We start from the raw sequence: 20,683 nt of genomic DNA, 5'->3' as shown, positions 1-20,683 counted from the left end.
TTGTTTTAATAGGTCCAAACAGTAAGTTAATGGAGAGCAGGCCATCAGTATTAGCAAAATTTCTCCCCAGTGGTTCTGGACATGAACTAGGAAACACCAGCAGCTCAGAAGGCGAAAAGGATTCTCCACCACCGGAGTGGGACTCTGTGCCACTTCACAAAGCTGGCAGCTGTAAGTAGTCAGTAGAGGATGACAGAATTAGTCTTCTGCAATGAATATCTGTAGGAGGATCTATAAACAGATTAAGCCTGCCTAGCCTTTTTTCACTGCGTAGCTGTGCTCCCATTTTCTGCTGTAGGCCTAATACTAATAGCAACCTGTACAATTCGGGAGATTGGAAGACCATATGGGTCATTCCATAGTTCTTCAGTGATGAATAATTCTTCAGAAGCTGCTGAGGAAATGAGAACTGCCGCTTGAAAACAAAATGTATTTTCTGCAGCAGATGGAGTTTTGTTTGCTAGAGTCTGCTGTAGCCAAAGTTTAAACTAATTAAGTGATCCCTCCCTAGGAGGACACATTGGAAACACCTTATTGCAGTGGTTAGCATGGGGCACTATTATAAGTTTTGGTTGCATGGTAAGTCCCCTTGTGGGAACCAAGTCACCTTCCTCTTGGTTGCATGTGATCATAAAATCATCTCTCTCCACAGTGCTCACTTAGAAAAGTTAAAAGTTTCATTCTTTTTCTTCTGTACAAATCTGTTTGTGTTGGTGCTTTCACTGATGGACAGTCTCACAGTATTTAGTAAACCTGATCAGCAGTAGGTGAATACAGGGAAGGAGCCACCTCCTCAGTAACCAGGAAGAGCCTTTGAAATAATTCCTCAATTTGAACAGAATAATAGCAGAGTATGAGTAGCCATCATTTTAAAGTAAATACTACAGGAAGGTATTTTATGCTTCTTTTTATAGCTACGGACAACCTTTATAAACTCTCTCTACAAACCATGAATGCAGATGCTTTCCTGAAACAACGACAGCCCTCACCTACCCCTGCCTCTCCATCTCCTCCTCCTCCTCCTGCATCCTTACCTTTTGGGTCACGCGGAGGCACTTACAGCAGCATTGTGAACAGCAGCTGCAGCAAGTGAGTTCAAATCTGTACTTCCTCCTGATGTCACAAGCACAGAATACTTGAGGAACCGATGTGCTCGATATGGTTCATCTCCCTTTTCTCGTACCCATTTCCTCTTCCCATGGAAACTGCCTTTTTGCAGATATTACTGTGCATATCTTACCATGCTATTTTTTTTTTCTGGGGTTTGTTACAACTTGGTAGATTAGAGAAAAGTGCACTTAGAGAAACTGTTGAACTGTTGTTAACTCTTTCACGACTACCAGATTAGATTGTTGGTTGTTCATCAAAGTGCTGAAGTCCAAAACCTTAAACCTTTTATCTTTCAGCGAAATGAAAAGCAAGCAGCCTAGTGGTACCAAGCACAAGCTGGCAAAGGCAGCTTCTCTTCCAGGCAGGAATGGTAACCCCACTTTTGCTGCTGTAGCTGCTGGTTATGACAAGAGCCCAGGTACTAGAGCCAGCTTGGCATACTAAATACCTATGAATATTTCCTGAATATTCTATTTAGTTGGTTGGTTTACTTTTTGCTCAGTTTAGATATATTGTTGCAGGTGGCAGTGGTTTACCGAAGGTTTCACCAAGTAAGACGGATGTTTCCAGCAATATCAGCATTTCCCACGCAGTTGTTGACAGTGATGGATCTGACAGGTAACTTTTATACCCCTTGAAAATATCTAGGCTCCTAGAAAGCAGTTAATAGCATTTTGAAGGTAGTGAGCAGAGTTTATTCTGGTTCTGCTGTGTGTTTTTTGTTTGTTTGTTTTTTTTAATATATAAAGTTCAGGCACAGCATCTCTCATTTACAAAATAAAAATAAACCAGAACTTAAAATCAAAAGTAGAAAAAAGAATATTCTGGATATGATAGGAACTTCCCCCCTCATTCCTAATTTTGTGTTCTCTGGACATCCAAACAAATGAGAAATCAGCTTTGCTGTTTCAGTATTGAGGAGTATGTACCAGGGTGACTCAAAATAATTCATAGACAGATTTTCACATTGCTGTACAGCAATGTCTGTCACTCCCGATTTTAACACTAAGACCAGAACAGTAACTGTCCTTTTTGTCACATGTAGAAACAGAATATTGCTGCGCTCAGTCATATTCCCCAGTGCACAGTGTCTTTTTTGATATATTTTGGCTGTGCATGTCTGTAAAGAGCAGCGTGTGTCTGTTAGCCTTTCTGGAATAGGAATGAGACTGGAAATCAAGTTCTAATACACAACTGAGTTGCTTTTCTGAGCAAGGTTTGTGGGTGGGTTTCTGGTTTGTTTTTGTAAATGTTTATCACTGATTCCAGTTAGCCCATCTGTATTTTCGATAAACTTGCCCACAAGCTAGAGTGTGAGCATTTGTTACAGCTCCTGAGCAGTTCTATAATTTATCTGCTTCTCAAACTACACTATGTCTGCAAGTATTCTGAAAAACAGAGCAAAAGAGCTGTCCTCAGACTTGTGTTGGAGCTTAGTATACAGATTAAAGAGCATTATATCTAGAGGAGTGTGCTGCTCCAAAGTGGATGTATACACTGGATAATGTTTTACTGTAATCATTTTTTAAAATTAAAATCTAATTTTCCAACTCTTTATCACCATTTTAGTTTTTATAAGTGTGTATGAGTATGTGTACGCACACATTTGTGTGTATATATATGTATTTGCAACTGTTAATTGTTGGTAATGCTTTTTTTTAACGAGTTGTGTATTTCTTTCCCATTACTCCTTAATATTCAGTTCGGGTTTGTGGAGTCCTATCAGCAATCCCAGCAGTCCTGACTTCACGCCTCTCAATTCATTCTCTGCGTTTGGACATTCTTTTAACTTAACTGGAGGTGAGGTTTTCTTTTCAAGTATTTCCAAATACAGATAAAGAAATGTTTCCGTGACACCATTTTAAGTATGGGCCCTTGCTTCCATGCCTACCCCTAAAAAGGATGACTTTATAGGAAAATGCATTATAACTTGGTGCCACGTTCCGTGTTTCAGCCCAGAGAGTGTTAGTGGAAACTTTCAGATTTTGTTGCACTGAAAATAGTTGCTTTGAAGTTTCTCAGTTTCAGAAACATTTCTGTGTTGGTCTTCCTCCCCTCCATCCCTCCCCCAAAGCTTTACAGTAAGTCTCAGAAGTGTGCCACTAAGCCTGTGGTTTCCTGAACAGTTCACGCTTGCATAAAACCATTGCTATATACATGAGGTAATGGTCCATCCCTCACGTTGCTTTCCTCTTGTGTATTCCTCTAGCATTCATATGGCTGCATAATGAACTGATGCACATTAAAACCAGCAATTAATTCCTGCATTTAAATATATAAATATTTAGGTAAACTTTCCATAAGTGGCTAATAAGATGAGACCTTAATGAAGGCAAGCTATATTGTAGGGGACAAATGTTCTACTTATTTGATGTAGATTTGCATACGATGTTTGGGAGTGCATGGTATTTTTTAAGGTGTCTGCATGCTGTTTGATTGTATGTTTGCTGAAAAATGCTGGGGGTCTGCTTTCACCTTCATCCGAAACACCTGGCACCAGTGACTTGAGGGACTGCAGTAAGATTCCTGGGATTAATTCTGTGTGCAGGGACTGTGCAAACCACGAGTGCTGGTGCTGCCCTTTCCTTCCCTTAGCAGAGCTGGGGTCTGGGTGGGCTGGGGCACAGCCAGTGCCGTGTCCCTTACCAGGAGTTACCTGGGAAAGGAGCACAGTGCTTGCAAGAGGCTGCTTCAGCACCGTCACTTACTCCAACTGCAGTTCACTTGTTACGATGAACCAGCAGGATTTTCAGTATCGCTGTGCTTGTGCCAGATTCTCTGACTATTTGGCCTTGTGCAATCAGTATCTGGAATAAAATCAGTTCCACAGCTCGATACTGAAATGTGCACAGTAAGTGTAGAACTTTTGTTTTTTCCCCGCCACAATCTTGATTCAACTTTGTAGCCAGTGTCTGATACAGGGCAAGTGAGATGAGATCTGTGTTAGTGTGTGGCCTTTTCTAATCTCAGTTCTTGTACTGCACCAGGACCTACTAGAAAAATGTGGGAAGTAACAGTGAACTATATTAGTCTGCAGTTGTTCTTGAAAAAGGAGGAACAGCCATGTACTCAGTTTTATTTCATTTTATTTTTAGAGGTCTTTAGCAAACTTGGTTCAGCTCGATCTGCTTATGGGCAGGATGTTCAAAGAAACTGGAGTGAATTCAGTAATGTTCCGTCATCCATCTGGGATCCTTCAGCTACAGATTCTGTACCCTCCTGGCCAACAAGCTCGAGCTCTCCAACTCATACAACTGCAGTAAGTATTCAGCGCAAATACAGCGCTTTGTTACCGTTACCGACCTGTTCTGTACCTGCCATGTAATTTCAGTTAGGGGATTTTTAATATAGATGAAAAAAAAACCAAACAGATGAATTTTAAAGGAAAATGAAAATTAAATGTATTCATTGTTCTATGTGTTTAAGTTGAAATGGCCATTGGCCAAAGTGATTAGTCTCCTCACATGCAGATAACAAAGCCATGTCAATTAGTTCATATAAAACTTATCATGAGAGTGTCGTACAGCACTTAGCAAAAACGTGTTCTGTTTCCACATACTTGAGGATTGTGAGGAGACATTCTGCACATGCGTTGTGGCTGAACGCCACTGCTGTCACTTCCAATTTGACGGACAGTTGCAAAACAAACGTCTGATAACTTTCAGATTTTGATTCTGTTTGCTGAATCCAGTGTGACACCTCCCTGTAAATTAACAGAAGTCCTAATAATAATAATCTAAAAGGAGAAAAAAAAAAAAAAGTGTGTTTTTCAGCATCAGAAAAATGCTAGGGGACTTGAGCATAAGTCTTTAAATTGACTAAGTTTGGAGGTCTCAGCAAAAGAGCTGTATAGACAAAAATGAAAAAAAGGCTTTTACACAGACTGTAGCACTGCGCTCTCGTCCTTCTGCCTTTATGTCAGAATAAAATTTATATCACAATAGTTGTCTTCAGTGCCAAGTGAAACTGTTCTTCATCTTGTCCTCTGAAAATATTTCTGCAGTGAATAAGATGCAGTTTTTACTTCACCTGGTAGCAAGCAGTTCAGATGGAGTGGGGGCAGGCAGGGGAATCCAGAGAACATCACATGGCTTCTTAAAGACACGTGCTTGCTGATCCCTTGTTTGTCACGTGGTTAAAACTGTAGCTATAACATTGCTGTGTCGAACTATGTATATTGCTATGTGCAATATACAAATAAGGAAATGTTTGCTTTTTGGATACATGGAGGGCAGATTTCTCATCAAGTGATGGAAGGAGGGATCAAGGATAACTACAACACTCCAGCTCTCCACCTGTTTCCTGGCCACTTCTGACAAATACCTAGAAGTGTGCTGCAGGAAGCATTGAGACAGAAGCCAGACAAATGGTGTAGAGGAATTGTTAGTCTCTACTTTGAAAATAAAATAGCATTTTAGAATAGTTTTAGTTCCTTTTTATTCAAGAAGATCACTTGATAAACAAGAAAGCAGGAAATAGACTGAAATGTTCAGAGCCTTTTTAATGATGATAATTTTTAGTCATTTTTTCAAGTGTTTTTGGTGAGCCAGAACAGGCAAACTGCTACTCCTGCCACTGAAGCTAAATTCTAGATAAGGGAGCAGGTACCAGACCAGGATCTGTGCTTTTCTTCTTTCTGGCACACGAGGCAGATCTCTTCTTGCAAACAGCAGCTATATAGTTGTTTCTGTATTATCCTCTTTTCTAGGAAGGGTTCTCGAGAGTTGACTTTATCCTTCCTTACTCCTTTTGCTCTCCCATTTTATGCATAACTCTTCACTTTTGTACTAAACAGCTTTTGACTTCTGCGTCTCTTCTCCCCTCAAGCCTTGCTGCATTAGTGCTACTTCTCTCCAAGTTTCTTTCTAATGACAGCCCCTTATTCATCTTCCCTCCATTTTCCTATGTGCACTTCTGTGTGTGGGCTGCTTTGCACCTCCCTCCACAAGCCTTGAAAAGGAGTAGCTGTCTAATCAAAGGTGTTTTTCTCTGCCAGCCCCTACCTGGTGGCTGCTTCTACTTCATGAGCAATCGCCTTTCTATCAGACTCTCCCAGGTGCTTTTGGGATACACAGGAATAGTTCCTGGCTCTTTTGCCCATAGCAAGAAATAGAGTGGATTTAGTGTGTCAGGGATGTTGGCTGAGCAGCAGAATGAGTGTTTCTTGCTGCAGGCTTAGTAGTCTAATGCTTGCATAGCTTAAATATAACCATTTAGTTATGTAATGGTTACAAACTCTGACCCCAGTTTAACTCAACATCTCAGTGACATTGGAGGGTCCTAGTGATGCTGGCCTGGTTTAACCCTTTCAGATGCTCAAAATTCCTATCCACCTCTGTGTATCAAATTGTATGAAGGCCATTTGCTAATGTGTTAGTGTCCAACCAGTTTTGGATATGGTTAGGTTGAATTTATCTTCATTCCAGGGGAAAAGATTTTAAAAAAATAAAAAAAAAAAAATCAGAGTTTACCTTGTTTGCTTTTCTAAAAGTATTCTGATTTTAGTCTTCAGATGCAGAGTACACTGCCACTGGTTAACCTTCAGTGTGCGTTATCTGAGGGCTGAGATCTTGGGAAGGGATGCCATCTCTCCACCCAGTAAATCCAAACATCAGGGTGTTGGTACCTTACAGCACGTACTCAGCAAGTCCGCTGCCTTTTGGCTGTATCAAGTTTACTGTATATTTGCAAATTGAATTTACAGCATATGTGCACTAAGTCTGTTGGCACTGAGGTGTGTAGTGCGTTAAGCCTACACGGAGCAGGTTCTGTGCTAATATTAGCACGAAAGTTAGGCTAACCTTTCTCACTGCCATCTCTGGCTGCCTCTGAGTATCACTTTCCACAACAGCGTTGGTTAGATTCCCCTGCTTGTTGCTGGCTGCTCTTTGGGCTGTCATGAAGCAGTTCACAGAAGCTGGGCCTTGTTCACTTCTGCGTGCATTCTCTACACTTGCTGTACCTCTCCCATGCTTCCTAAGTGCATTTGTGACATGTTGCAGCACAGCTGTGTCTGCACCACAGCCACGTGTCAGAAAGACCTGTCTTGAGAGCCAAGACAGACTCTCTGAACTCCATGACTAATGGCCAGTTATTCCATCTCATCTGCCTTCATCTGGATAGGAGAAAAGAGCAAATACTGGGAATATGGGGAGATACAGTGGGGCTGAACACAGGTAGGGTCATCCAAACTATAATTTTTTCTAATGATTATGTATGAATACAAGGAGACAGCTTTGCAAACTGCCAAAAAAAGGATCAAGGAATAAACTTCACTGCTAACTATCAATTGAATTGTGTTGGTTTTTTTTTGTTTTTTTTTCCAGACTTGAACCATGTTTATCTACCTTGTTTTAACTAGTTTAATTAAGCTTAAGCATTTTGGCCTTTGTCTGTTTAAGCTTGAATACCTGTAGTGCTTAAACTAGTATGATATGGGGATGTATTAGCTCAAATGAAAACAGTGTAAAAGCCTGTGATGTAATTGGACTCTTTGGCCCACCAGTTACTGGACACACTTGGTGATATCATTAGTAGTGTGATTCCTTTTTTGTTTGCCCAGAGGAATCTCAAAATGGCACGTTGCAGTGAGGATGGAAGGGCTTCCACAGCGGGCTTGCTTTTTTTTAAATACTTTTGTTTTGGAGGGGGGCTGTAAAAATAAATAAAAAGTGGTGACAACAGAGGTTACCTGACAGCTACTCACTGGGCTCTTGTCTTTACTGCAGTCAATCCTTGGCAACCCAAGCGGCCTGTGGTCCACCACTCCATTCAGCAGTTCCATTTGGTCAAGTAATCTCAACAGTGGCCTTCCCTTCACCACTCCAACAAACGCCTTGTCAGGTATTGATCTCATGGGTAGTGAAAACTCCTCTCCTCCTCCTCCACCCACTGCTGCCGCCGTTGCCAATCCTGCTGAAGACATGGGACAGACCTACAATCCTTGGAGAATTTGGAGCCCAACAATTGGAAGAAGAAGTTCAGATCCTTGGTCTAATTCACACTATCCTCACGAAAACTGAAATCTGAAGTCAAGCAAAAGGAAAGGACTCTCATCCAGGTCATGAAACAATTCTGAATGCAGATTTTTGAAACATCGTTTTCAGGCTGTTGCTGGTCATTGCTTTTCTTTTTTTTCTCTCCCGCCCCTTTCCTTCCCTTCCCTTTCATCCCGCCAGTCACGCTTTCTCCACTTGCTCGTTTTTAAAGTCTGTCCTGCGATATGGTAGTGTGAGATTGCAGATAAGCTTGAAAAAGTCTGGGTGTGGTCACAAATCCAAACTGCAGCTGAAGCCTGTAAATCTGAACAATTTCACTGGTTTCATATTTTACCATCTGCCACTTCCATTTAGGAAACAATTTGAACTATAAAACGGTCCTGGCATGCAATACTTTTATGAAAGTACCGGTTTTGGTTTTTAAATTTTTTCCAGTATTACCCTCCAAGTTCTAATTTAAAGAAAAAAAAAGGCACTTTGTGCTAAAATGCAGAGTATTTTTTTAAAATAAGGCTGTCTTTGTTAACACAGGTTCTAAGAATGTAAAAAAAAAAAATAAAAAATAAAAAAGGAAAAAATAAAAAAAATAAAAAAATACAACACAAAACCTTAAGAGTAAAATGGCTGAATGTAAGAGCATTCTGTTAAGACTGTAATACACTTTCTGTGCTGTTTGTACATTTGTAAACCTGAATGCATTTTTAAGTTGAACTGAAATGCACACAGCCAAGACTTGTGGAAGAAACAAGATACCTTGTGCATTTCTTAGGGATACAACTTTGGGTTGTACTTTAAAATAAATAATGCTTTTTTCAAGATCTGTCTACTGTAGTTCTGTTCTCCAACTATTTTCTAAGCTTGTGTGTGCATGAATCCACTTGACGGTGGTAGCCTTGAGGCCAAAATCTCCTGTGCACAGCGCCTATATTAACAGAAACTTCACTGCAACTGAAACCCAGTTTCTCAGCAGCATGGGTTTGTATAGCAAGTAAGAATTATAAATTGTTTTCAGGGTTACACAGCACTTTGAGATGCCACCCACATGAAGATTTGCTGGATAACAAAATGCTGAAAAAACACCTAGACTATTAAAGTTTGTGAGTATCGGGCATAAGAGCAGCTGCTGTTCTTCATGCTGCACCCATACCTTTGTAACACTTTTCCGACATCTAAAGAACTTCACTATTAGTAGACACAATTTCTCTCTCCCTTTAATGTGTCTTTCTCTCCACTAACTGTAAGGCAAGTCTAAGTGACTAAATACATTCATCTGTGCTAATGCCAGGTAAAAATGCATCCTTCTGTTACAAGAAAGCATCAATAGACATTAGCATCATAAAATCACTTACAGCTCAGTGGCACTGCTCAACATTTACAGCAGTTTCTTTAAAAAATCCTTTTTGATATTTTAGTGAAAACTTTATTCTACTAAGAATATTATATGCAAAAATAATAAATACAGGGGTTGAACTGACCACTTTTCCAGCTAGTGTTATGCAAACAAAATCTCCGCAGAAGTCAGGTTGCTGTTGTCTTGCTGCCACCAGCAGCAGCTGCAGAGAGAGAGCTCTGAAATGCAAACTTGCTGGAACTCCTTTGTTCTTAAAATCTGAACGTTTCTAGGGCCATGCAAGCTAATGAAATGTTCAGCTTGGGTTTATATGTAATTTCCTTTTGAGCAACTGGGCAAACAAGTCTCTTACTGCATGCAAAATAAAGAGTAAGTAGTTCAGCTACTGGCAAGCTGGGGCCTGCTTCTCTGTAAGATGGAGCTTGGGAAGGTAACCCAGCAATAACCTCAGGGTGAAGGAAGCTGCTGAACTTAATAATGGACCACCTCCTTTCCCTGGCAGCTCTTTATATTAGAGTTGATTCCATGGAGGCTATCAGCAGGAATTAGTTCTGGATACGCTGATAGTCCTAGTGGCTTAAGCAGTTGTGGGGACAGGAAAAAAAAATCTGCTTTGAAAATTTCCCTTTGAACAGGACAAGGCAACACGCGTAATTTAGACTTTTCCCCAAAAAAATGTGAGCTGTTCCTTTGTGTTAATGCAAATAACCTCTGCCGCCTTTAGAATATTTTAATTTATTGCTTTTGAAGAGTCTCTTTGCACACACCAATTAAATATTATTAAATTTCACAACCCAAAAGTTCAAGATCTTCGACAGGTGCTTTTCAGTTTCACAAGAGAAGCAGCAGCAAGTCCTTCAGGCCATTCTCCGCTGATCTATATGGAAAAAGTCCTGGGCCAAAAGCTTCTTTCTGAGTCTTTTCCCTATTCAAAATTTGTTTAGAAAGGCGCCTTCACTCTGTTCTGCCCAGGTACAGTAATCAAAAGAGCTACCTTCTGAAAAAATGAGTCCTAACTAATTTACAGAACTTTGGTCAAATGAAATTGGACAAAACTCAGGTATTTCTAAATCAACTCTGTATGGTTTGTGTTCATACAACACAGCTCAGGAAGGAAACGGCAAACCTCCTTGCCAGCTTTATGGTGCTGAAAATGCTGGATGATGGTTCTGATGTGGTTACCTTTAGGTCCTAAGTATTATTTCTAGTTTCGCTATGACTAAAATCATTCAAGAGCAAGCAATATCCAAAGCTTTCAAGACTGGGGAGAAGCAGGGAGGGGGGGTGTGATAAGCCAGAACCCCTCTGCACAGACATCCCAGCACAGTGGAAATAGTGGATGGTGGCAGACCTCTGATGATGAGGTAAAAATAAAAGAAGATGTGATGACACAAGTGATGTCCTACATTAAAAAAAAAAAAAAAATCCAGATAGGGCTGCAAATGTTGCAGTCTGCTGTAAAGGCAGCGAAGCCAGGGAGCAGAGTAAGGTCAGAAGCCCTGAAACGAGAGCAGGCCGTGCTTTCAGAAGTGGAATAACCAAGGCTGAAGCTCAGCCCCCAAGGGAGGTCCCATCTCAAAAGGACCAGAGGGAAAAAAAAAAATAAAGAAAATAAAAATTAACGTAGGGTTCCTTGAAGATGGGCTGGAGCTCACAGCCCTGCTGATAATTCAAAGCTTTTTTTTTTTCTTTCTGTCCCAAAATAGCATCAGGGCCAGGCTACCATGAGTCAGCTCTCCTCTTCCAGACCTGGAAGCTACTGGGAATACAGCGTTCCCAGCAATGAGGGGAAATAATTACTGTTAATTCTACTTAATTATTTTGGTGCTCCAAATGGCATTTCTATTCTGCCAACTTTAGCAAATAAACTTTAAAAGCCTACAAAGTCCCTGCTCTGTTGAAATCTGGGAGCCTGACCTGGCTAAGTGCATCCCTCACATGCAATCAGTTTCGTTAGCGCTAGCTCTGTTTCAAAAAGCACTCAGAAGGCACGAGAGGTCCTAGACACCCACCAAAAAGAGAAACTGGGAGTAGCCAGGGACCCCCACGGGGTGAGGAGCCACCTTTCGCTGCAGCTATCCCACTCGGAGGGATGTTTTTGCCAAGCGTAGCTCTGACTTGGCGCTGCCTGCTTTGCCAGCCTGTAATTATGAGCAAGTTTTCTGAGCTTCGGCGTTTCGGCCTCATGAAAGGACGGCGGCCTCAGCTCCCGGTGAGTCACTGCACGAACAAAGCCGTGCTGAGGTCGGAAACATCCCAGCCTCCAGCGTGTGCCTGCAGCTACTGGGAACGCTGAGGTTCGGTCACCTCACTTCAAACAGGTCCTGCTTCAAAACTGCCTTTTGCCCAGTGCCCGGGTTCGTCTAAAACCAGTCAAGGGTGGACGTCACATCCAAATGCTGCTTTAGTTGCATCGGTAGTGAAGCAGTATCCAGGATGTCTGGATTGGCACACCGAATGCAAGTGCTAACCATACTCACTACCCGGAGTTAGTTATTTAGCTGTTCTGTGATCCAACAGTAGGTAGAGCATGCTTTTTTTCTTTTTCTTTTTTCCCCCTATGTAGTAGAGAACTCAAACATCCAGAAGACAAATCCACAAGAATCTGCAAGAGACATAGAAAATACAGTAAAATGCTAGCCTAAACTCAGGGGGACTAATCAAAATCAAGAGTATTAAGGAGCAAAAAAACATTGTCATATTTACTTATTAATTTCCATATTATCATATTTACCTATTAAAGATTTTATTTATTTATTTATTTTTAACAGAACTATGTAAAAGTATCAGGTCTGCTCAAAATGCTCAGGTCTGAAAGCATTGGTTGGATCAGTTGGATGGAAGCAGCAAATCGCACTGCACGAAGAGCAGTGCACAAAGTGGAAGTGTCAAGAAGGATTTTATGGAAACTATCTAAGGAAATACTTTTTAGGGCTTTCTTCAAGCAAGGAACAGCTGGTGGTCCTTCAGGAAGGATGGTGTATCTGGGACCTGACTTCACTCTCATTGCCTACCGTGAAGCAAAAGTGTGCGTTAGTGCCATTAACACTAGACAACGTGGTATCTTCAGGGGGTACACCCAGGCCCTCCTGAAGTTTTAGAAGAGAGTGGGGCTTCCTAGTACTGTGACAGAAGGAGCCTATGGGGTGTACGTGCTGGGGAGCATTTGTAGAGGTGAAGCGGGCAGACTGTCCTGGAATCTGCGCCGGACTCCCTTGCAAGCTGTGCAAAATCACAGCTGAATTACTTGGCCTAAACCAAACAGGGGATCTGAAGTCTGCCATCCGTCAAGAGACCAAGGACATTGCCTGGGGGTGGGGCTGCCTAGCTGCCTCTAGGCAAGAATCACAGATTCTTACGCAACAGGTTTGAGGCCCTAGAGCTCAAGAGACCGGTGGATGAGGAAGAGGTAGCAAGTGTTCCCAGGAGGATGCCTAGGGTGAGGAGGTTGGAAGAGACCTCAAGATCATTGAGTTCAACCTCCGACCTGACACTAACAGTCCTCCACTAAACTATATCCCTAAGCTCTACACCTAAACATTTTTAAAGACCTCCAGGGATGGTGACTCCACCACTCCCCTGGGCAGCCCATTCCAATGCCTCACAACTCTTTCGGTAAAGAAGTTCTTCCTAATATCCAGCCTAAAACACCCCTGGTGCAACTTTAGCCCATTTCCCCTAGTCCTGTCACCAGGCACGTGGGAGAACAGACCAACCCCCATCTCGCTACAGTCTCCATTAAGGTACCTGTAGAGAGCAATAAGGGCAACGGCCCTGACCCTGGCCCCAGGGAGGCAGCAGACTTCCCTACGGGTAGGGTCAGGCTGACAGACCAACTATCAAGCCCCACGTCTGAGAGCATTGCCCGAATGCCTCTTGAATTGCAGCAGACTTGGTGCTGTGAGCAGTTCCCTGGGAAGCCTTTTCCAGTGCCTGACCACCCTCCCAGAGAAGAACGGTTTCCTCACACCCAGCCCCAACCTCTCCTGTCGCAACTCCGTGCCGTTCCCTTGGGTCCTAGTGCTGCTCACCAGAGGAGAAGTCAGCACCACCGCCTTCCGCTCCCATCTTGAGGAAGCAGGAGACGGCGACGAGGTCGCTCCTCAGCCTTCTCTTGTCTAAGCTCAACAACCCAAGTTACCTCAGCTGCTCCTCAAGTTTTCCCCTCTAGACCCTTCACCATCTTTGTTGGCCTCCTTTGGATACTCGATCCTTTTTTTCTTTTTGTACCCTCCTTCTACTGCAGTGCCCCAAACTGCTGACTCCTATTCAACTTGCCCTGGACCAGAACCCCCTTTGCTGTGGGGCTGCTCTGCATGCAGCCTCTCATCCCCCAGTCTGCATGTATATTCAGGATTGCCCCTTCCCAGGGGCAGAGTCCAGCACTTGCTCTTGTTGAACTTCATACAGTTGATGACTGCCCGGCACTCAAGTCTGTCACGATCTCCCTGCAAGGCCGCTCTACCCTTGAGGGAGTCGACGGTGCCTCCCAGTTCAGCGTCACACTTTTAGTGTCGCCTACTCAAAACACTTTCAAGTCCTGCACCCGAGTCGTTTATGTAAAACACTGAAGAGAAGTGGACCGAAAATGGGGCCCTGGCCAACCCCACTAGTGGCTGGCCATCAGCCTGATGGAACCCCATTTGCCATAACCCTTTGAGCCTGAGCCTTCAGCCAATTGTTCACCCATCATACTATGCGTTGATCTAGCTATGGGCGCAACGTTTTGCCCAGCAGTATAGTACGTGAAGCGGTATCCAAAGCTTGGCTGAAATCCCAAAAGATGACCTCAGCTGGCTTCCCTAGGTCAACTAGATGGGAAAGCTCGTTGTAAAAGGCAAAGAAGTTTGCTAAGCAGGACTTCTCCCTCAGGAACTTGTGTTGTCTAGGACTGAGGACTACAGTGTCTTTCAGGTGTTTTTCAGTGACTCCTAGAAGAACTTTCTCCACAGGTTTAGCTGGCCCTGAGGCGAGCCTGACAGGCCTGGAATTAGCACATCTTGGGCTCAGCCTTGGGCAGCCTGCTCTAGCTGGCCTTGCTGGAGCAGGGCAATGCCTGCATTCCTCCCCCCAAAGTGCTGCACAGACAGTCACACACAGAGTGGATGTTAACACAAGCATCTGCATGGGCTGAAGCTCCTGGATGGAATGGAGTCTGCCCAAGGGTCTGGCTGGTCAGTGCCCGGCTGCGCACAGGTGTCTGTGTTGCGCTGCTCGAGAAAGTGGTGTTGTGTGGCTGCGCCGGGCTGCAGCCGACGCTGTGCGCGGCCTACTCCAGACTCAGGAAGCTGTCCGAGCCATCTATCTGCACCCCAAGCGTGATCTCGATGGAGACGGTGCTCTTGGAGGCGTTGGCCAGCTTGATCTTACAGGAGCGGCGGGAGGGCAGCAGTGTCAGGCGGCAGTGGCGTGAGCGCGGCAGAAGCTGCCAGGCTGCTTGCACCAGGTCCTGGAACCAGCGCGTGGTTTCCTCCACATTGAGGTAGGAGCCCGTGCAGAGGGTGTGTAGGAGGCTGGGTTCCTGCCTTCTGCTCAGCTCGTCCTCGGAGTGGTGGAGGAAGCACAGCATGTCCCCCAGCAGCCGCTCCCTCACGCAGGTGCACTGCAGGTCCACACGCAGCCCGGGCTTCCTCGTTGCTCTCTTCCCCATGGCGCCGAGTTCTGGGTGGAAGGCGTGTCCAGGGGGAGGCCTCAGGGGCACGAGCAGGCGGTAGACGACGGCGTCTTGGCGGGCACTGCAGCCTTCGGAGAAGCAGCCCAGGCCGATGGCCGGCTGCAGCTGTGGCTTGAAGGGACACTTGCTGCAGAGTCCTCGACAGGCCCCAAGAAGTTCGTCCACCAGCTCCTTCACCACCTTGCACTTGTCAGCCATGGACGGCACTGGCCACTGGCTGCAATCAGCCCAAACCCTGCCCAGATGCCAGGTGTCGTGCGAGTCACCGTCTTGGTCTGCATCACCGTTCTCCTCCTTCTTTCTTGCAGAGCTGCCCTGCTTGCTGCGGCTGCCCGGCTCACGGCTCCTTGTCTTGAGCCAGCGGCAGAGCCCAAAGAGCAGCACAAGGAGGTCAAGCAAGGCCCAGAGGTGCCACTGCTGCAAGGCAGTGAAGAGCAGAGCTCCCAGGACCCCCTGACTCTGCTCCAGTCTCTGCTGCTCCATCTCTCGCAGCAGCTGAGCCATGCCCTGACTCAGCTGCTCTGCATGCTCTTGCATTCTCTCGTGCGTATCCGCATCCATGTGATCATCCAGCAACCACGGCTTCTGGGCAATGCCCAGCACAGCCAGGGCGAGGAAGATCAGGCGAGCCATAGCCAGCAGGAGGTGCGAGCTGCACTCACGGACGGCCCAGGCCACAGTGGGGTGGCGCTGCCTGCTGCTGGCCCTGATGACAGCCTCCGCACTGTGACCCCTCCTTTGTGCTGTCACCGGCGTCACAGACGCATCACAGCAATACCCCTGGCCTCGCATCTCTAGGTTTGGGTGAAGGTCCTTGCAGCTCTTGGACATGAGAAGGCTTAGCATGTCACACACAAGCTCCCTAAACCAGTGACAAATTGCATCTTCTTTTCATATGTGACGCAAAACATACTTGCTCTTATTCCTTCAGATAGAAATGCGATTTCTTGAATTGCTTTGGGGTAAATGATCAAGGTGAAAAGAACATCTCGTGGTGAACGTTGCAGAACTACATAGAGGGAGAGTGAAAAGCCATCCGCACATAGAATACTAGGCTCTCCTGAGTTGGAAGGGACCCATGAGGATCATTGAGTGCAGCTCCTAGGTCCACACAGGACCGTCCAATCACAGAATCACAGAATTTCTAGGTTGGAAGAGACCTCAAGATCATCGAGTCCGACCTCTGACCTAACACTAACAGTCCTCCACTAAACCATATCCCTAAGCTCTACATCTAAACATCTTTTAAGGGCCTCCAGGGATGGTGACTCCACCACTCCCCTGGGCAGCCTGTTCCAATGTCTAACAACTCTTTCGGTAAAGAAGTTCTTCTTAACATCCAACCTAAACCTCCCCTGGCACAACTTTAGCCCATTCCCCCTCGTCCTGTCACCAGGCATGTGGGAGAACAGACCAACCCCCACCTCGCTACAGCCTCCTTTAAGGTACCTGTAGAGAGCAATAAGGTTGCCCCTGAGCCTCCTCCAGGCTGAACAAACCCAGCTCCCTGGCACAGGCTGTCTGTTTCTAATTTGGGGGCTAAGGCAATATTCCCAGGGAGGAGAAAAAAAAAAAAAAAAGGTAAAAAAAAAAAAAAAAAGTGGTATGGGGCTACAAGAAGTGGCATGAGATTGTTTTGGATTAGTTACAAGAAAATTGCTGTGCAGCATGTCTACCAGGGGACAAATATCAAATACCAGGGGAAGACGATATTCACTAGGCAAAGGGGCAACCAGTTTTATGGCAACGCAGGAAAATGGCAGAAGCTCGGGGGCTGGCTTAGTCATTCAACAGGGGAATACTGGTACCAGATGGGAGACTAAAATGCTCCTTGGGAAGCAGCTTCACTGGCTGCTGTTGGCTCTGGGGGAAGGGAAAGACCTTTTAGCCCCTTCAGTTCCTGGTCCGCAGAGCATGTCCCCTCCTTCAGCAGTCAAGTTACCAATAAAATTCTGCTGAGATTAGAGTCTGGCAATGAAGAAAGTCCCTAAAAACTACGCAATAACCCATTTCTACACGAAGTGGGTATGACTCAGCTTATGACTCGCGGGGAAATTCCTGTTGTGCTGTACAGAGCAGGGATCTAACAGGACCATGCCAGCCCCCAGGACTACTCACTCGCATCCCACAGCAAACCAGCCACATGGAGGTTTCTTCCTGTGAGCGTCTGATGCGGGGCTGGCTGCCAGCTCTGACTCACGTCTGCCTGCCTGTCAGGGCCCTGCTGTGGCTGACAACTCGGCCTCCAGTTTTTGGGGGTGGGTGGAAGTTAATGGAGGTTCAGCAGACAGCAGTAGGATAAAGGCTGAGTGCCTCGGTTAAGCAACCAAAGGTCATGGCAGAATGGAAATAGCTTCATGCTTTGCAATAACCTGAGTGGGGAAGAAAATAAGAAAAAAAAAAAAAAGATGGAAGAAAATAGTTTGGCTGTATTTAATTTAGAAATTTAGTTAGTAATAAATTCAGACATTATGCACATGTTAGGATGGGAGGAAGGAAAGGAGGACTGAAAGAAGGTTCCCTTCTTTGAAGCAGCCAAACCCAATGGTCTGGAGATGTACTTCAAAAGGGTAGCTCGTCTCAGCTGTAACACAACCCAACCTCTGCACTACTACAAGCAGTGCACAGGACAGCCTCACCTGTACTCAGAGCTTAGCTTCAGATGTGCAAATGTGGGACCTGGGCACTGGCAGGGAGCCTTAACCTGTGGTGTCAGGTACTGGGAATGAGGGTGCAGCCCAGGGCATGCTGCTTTAGTGCCACTGACTGATCTACTGCAAGCAAAAAGCCCTATAATGCTGTTATTACAGCAGTAAGGCCAGTTTTAGAAAATGGACAGTGCTTTGCTTTGCTTGCTTTGCTGTTGTTTTGTTTGTTTGTTTTTAATTAAAATGGAGTGTCCTCATAAAAAAAAAAAATCACAGATTTGGTCAATACAGCATTATTAACGCACAGATGGAAAAAAAAATCCTGCAGGATTTTGTGAATTCTGATTAAAACAGCAAAGTGGAAAACATTTTTCTTAATTCAATAAATATTAATCATGCACTTCCCTCTCTCTACCCAGTGGCAAATTACAGTCCTAATATTTAGATAAACAGCACCCCTGTGTGGCTACAAATGGCACTCAGGAGATCACAGCAATTCCAGCTGGCCTTAAAAATTTCCTCTATGATTTTTTCTTGACACCTTAAAAAAAAATTAAAAAAAAAAGCCTCAGCGCTAGCAGCAGCATTTTGGGTTGACAAGTTGTACATGGGGCAGTATACAGCTCTTACAGTTCAGTGGTGAAAGTGTGGAGGTCCACTCATTAAGGCACCTGGTTAGTTTTCTAGGTTTTTATTTCTCTTCAGGCATAGTATCCCAACATGCTAGGCAAGCCTAAAGTTATTATTTTTATTTTAGTGTTTATTCAAACTCTCAACAAATGAAGCACTTTTCTTTCTCCCCCATTTTATATGCTTTTGGTAACTTTTCTTCTACATCTGCTCACGTAGCAAAATTCTTTCCATGTTTATTTCGTTCAAGACACTCAGCTCCTCCAATTCACCCCAAACAACTCCATTCTACACCCCTACCCAAGGTACTTTATGCCATTATTTGGCATTTTTGCTCAAGTCCCCAAGGCAGTAGTTTCTGCCGTGGCCCCAGCCACTTGGCCTGCTTCTAGGGGAGCCCTGAGGGTTCATCCAGCCTCACCCAATGCTGCACTAAAACAGGGTTTCCAGCACCTGATGAGACATGAGATTTACTGCCTAGCTACTATCCTTTTTTTTTTATTATTCTGTTTTAGCAAAAATGGTGAAGTTTGTTACGCCGCTTGCTGTCATACCTTACTAAGATCCAAAGAGCCCCATGCAGAACACAGCCCCCTCACAACAGCTCACCTTCGTAGCAAGGTTTCTGATGGCTTAAGTAGTGACTAAAGAAAAGAGCAAACACACATAAGCAAAAAAATACCCTCAGTTTAAGCACTTTTGATGCGTCTACCCTTCTTTTCTACTTTTCCACAACAGCGAAGGCTTCTCTTTGATCAGTCTTATGAAGCTACCAGGAGTTCAAAAGTTTTCCTTCCTGCACTTTTAGTGCCACTATTCAAGAGCCCTGTGTTCTTTAAACAACTCCTACCCTTGCTTTACAATACCAAAACAGGAACAATAAGCAGATTAATGTCTGCCTAGATCCATAATCTGGCAGTAGACAGGATCAGAATCAGTAAAATACAAACAAAATCACCTAAAAATTCTGGCTTACAAGACATCAACTTTCTAGTTAACTACCTCTGCCATAATGACAAGCTCATTATGGGTTAATTCCAGTACTCCATGCGTGAACTGCATAAACCCCACAATCCTTCTCCTCTGAGGTTCAGATGATGAGAGCCCCAAGAGAAATAAATGAAGAAGAGGGTAGGTGTTTCCTAAAACACAAGTCACAAAAATATTGTACAAACACACCTGGAAACCCCAGGCTGTGCTTACTCCGTCCTTTCAGGGCCAGAAGTTAGCAGCTGCTGTCTGAGATAGGACACTAGGCCTCAAAACAGGCATTTTGAGGGGTTTCGTCGTTTAGGTCAGTAAGTCTTGACTGTGGCTGGCTGCATAAATATACTGATGACCTGCCTATTTAATTAGGCAGCCCTGGAGCTGTGTAGGCCCCCCTGCAGCACCCACAACACACATGGCAGCTCTGCGGCTGTGAGTAACCAGGCCCCAGCAGGGCCCTGTGTCCTGGGGAACAACCCTGCCATGGGATTACAAATTAGAGGCGTTTTCCACACACTCAAACCCTAATATTGGGAAATAATAGGTAAGAGAAAAAGAAAAGCTCAGCTTCCAGCAGCCCCTGCTACAGGTGCATGCAGCAGAGCCGCAAAAAGTATCTGGAGAGGAGGAGTGGGGCACCAAGGAGCAGAGGGGCAGACAGCAAACAGGACACCGTGAGTAACTGAGCAATTAGAGCACAGAGCTGAGGATGAAATGCAAATTTCACCTTCTGATTCAGCTGGCGTTAGGGAACCAAACAAAATTTAGATATGCATAAATTCAAAACAAAATAAAACAACAACAACAAAAAGGAACACTTCCCTTTTTTTTTTCCTTATTTTTTTTTCTCTTGAGACTTGAAGGCAGGCCAAATAAGTCTTCCATCCTCCTTCAATGAGTCTTCATCTTCCCCTTTGTAACACTAGATAGTTTTCACTTCCTTATGCTTTGCAGAGCATCTTAAGGCAAGCTTTCTGAAATGCAGAGGTACCAACACCGAGCATTGTGAGTCTGACATGGGGGGAAATGTGTCGGATATCCAGTCAGATAATGACAGGATAAGGGGAAATGGCTTTAAACTAAAAGAGGGTAGATTTAGATGAGATATTCAGAAGAAATTCTTCACCCAGAGGGTGTTGAGGCCCTGGCACAGGCTGCCCAGAGAAGCTGTGGCTGCCCCATCCCTGGAGGTGTTCAAGGCCAGGCTGGATGGGGCTTTGGGCAACCTGGGCTGGTGGGAGGTGTCCCTGCCCATGGCACAGGGTGGGCTTTAAGGTCCCTTCCA

General features: G+C 44.7%; 1 protein-coding gene across 1 annotated transcript in view; it reads left to right on the top strand.

The window, feature by feature from the left end:
• TMEM131 (transmembrane protein 131) overlaps nucleotides 1-8,924 on the top strand; it is a 97,108-nt gene extending 88,184 nt beyond the window's left edge. The window contains exons 35-41 of the mRNA XM_082784885.1: nucleotides 13-171; nucleotides 915-1,089; nucleotides 1,407-1,528; nucleotides 1,632-1,728; nucleotides 2,813-2,910; nucleotides 4,206-4,369; nucleotides 7,839-8,924. Of these exons, the coding sequence (XP_082641011.1) occupies nucleotides 13-171; nucleotides 915-1,089; nucleotides 1,407-1,528; nucleotides 1,632-1,728; nucleotides 2,813-2,910; nucleotides 4,206-4,369; nucleotides 7,839-8,132 (1,109 nt within the window). The 3' untranslated portion in view covers nucleotides 8,133-8,924. The remainder of the gene's footprint in view (nucleotides 1-12; nucleotides 172-914; nucleotides 1,090-1,406; nucleotides 1,529-1,631; nucleotides 1,729-2,812; nucleotides 2,911-4,205; nucleotides 4,370-7,838) is intronic.
• Nucleotides 8,925-20,683: the final 11,759 nt, after the last annotated feature.

Source organism: Aythya marila (assembly GCF_965140915.1).
Source record: "Aythya marila genome assembly, chromosome: 1".
NCBI classification, from domain to species: Eukaryota; Metazoa; Chordata; class Aves; order Anseriformes; family Anatidae; genus Aythya; species Aythya marila.
This window is presented reverse-complemented; position numbering and strand designations above follow the sequence as displayed.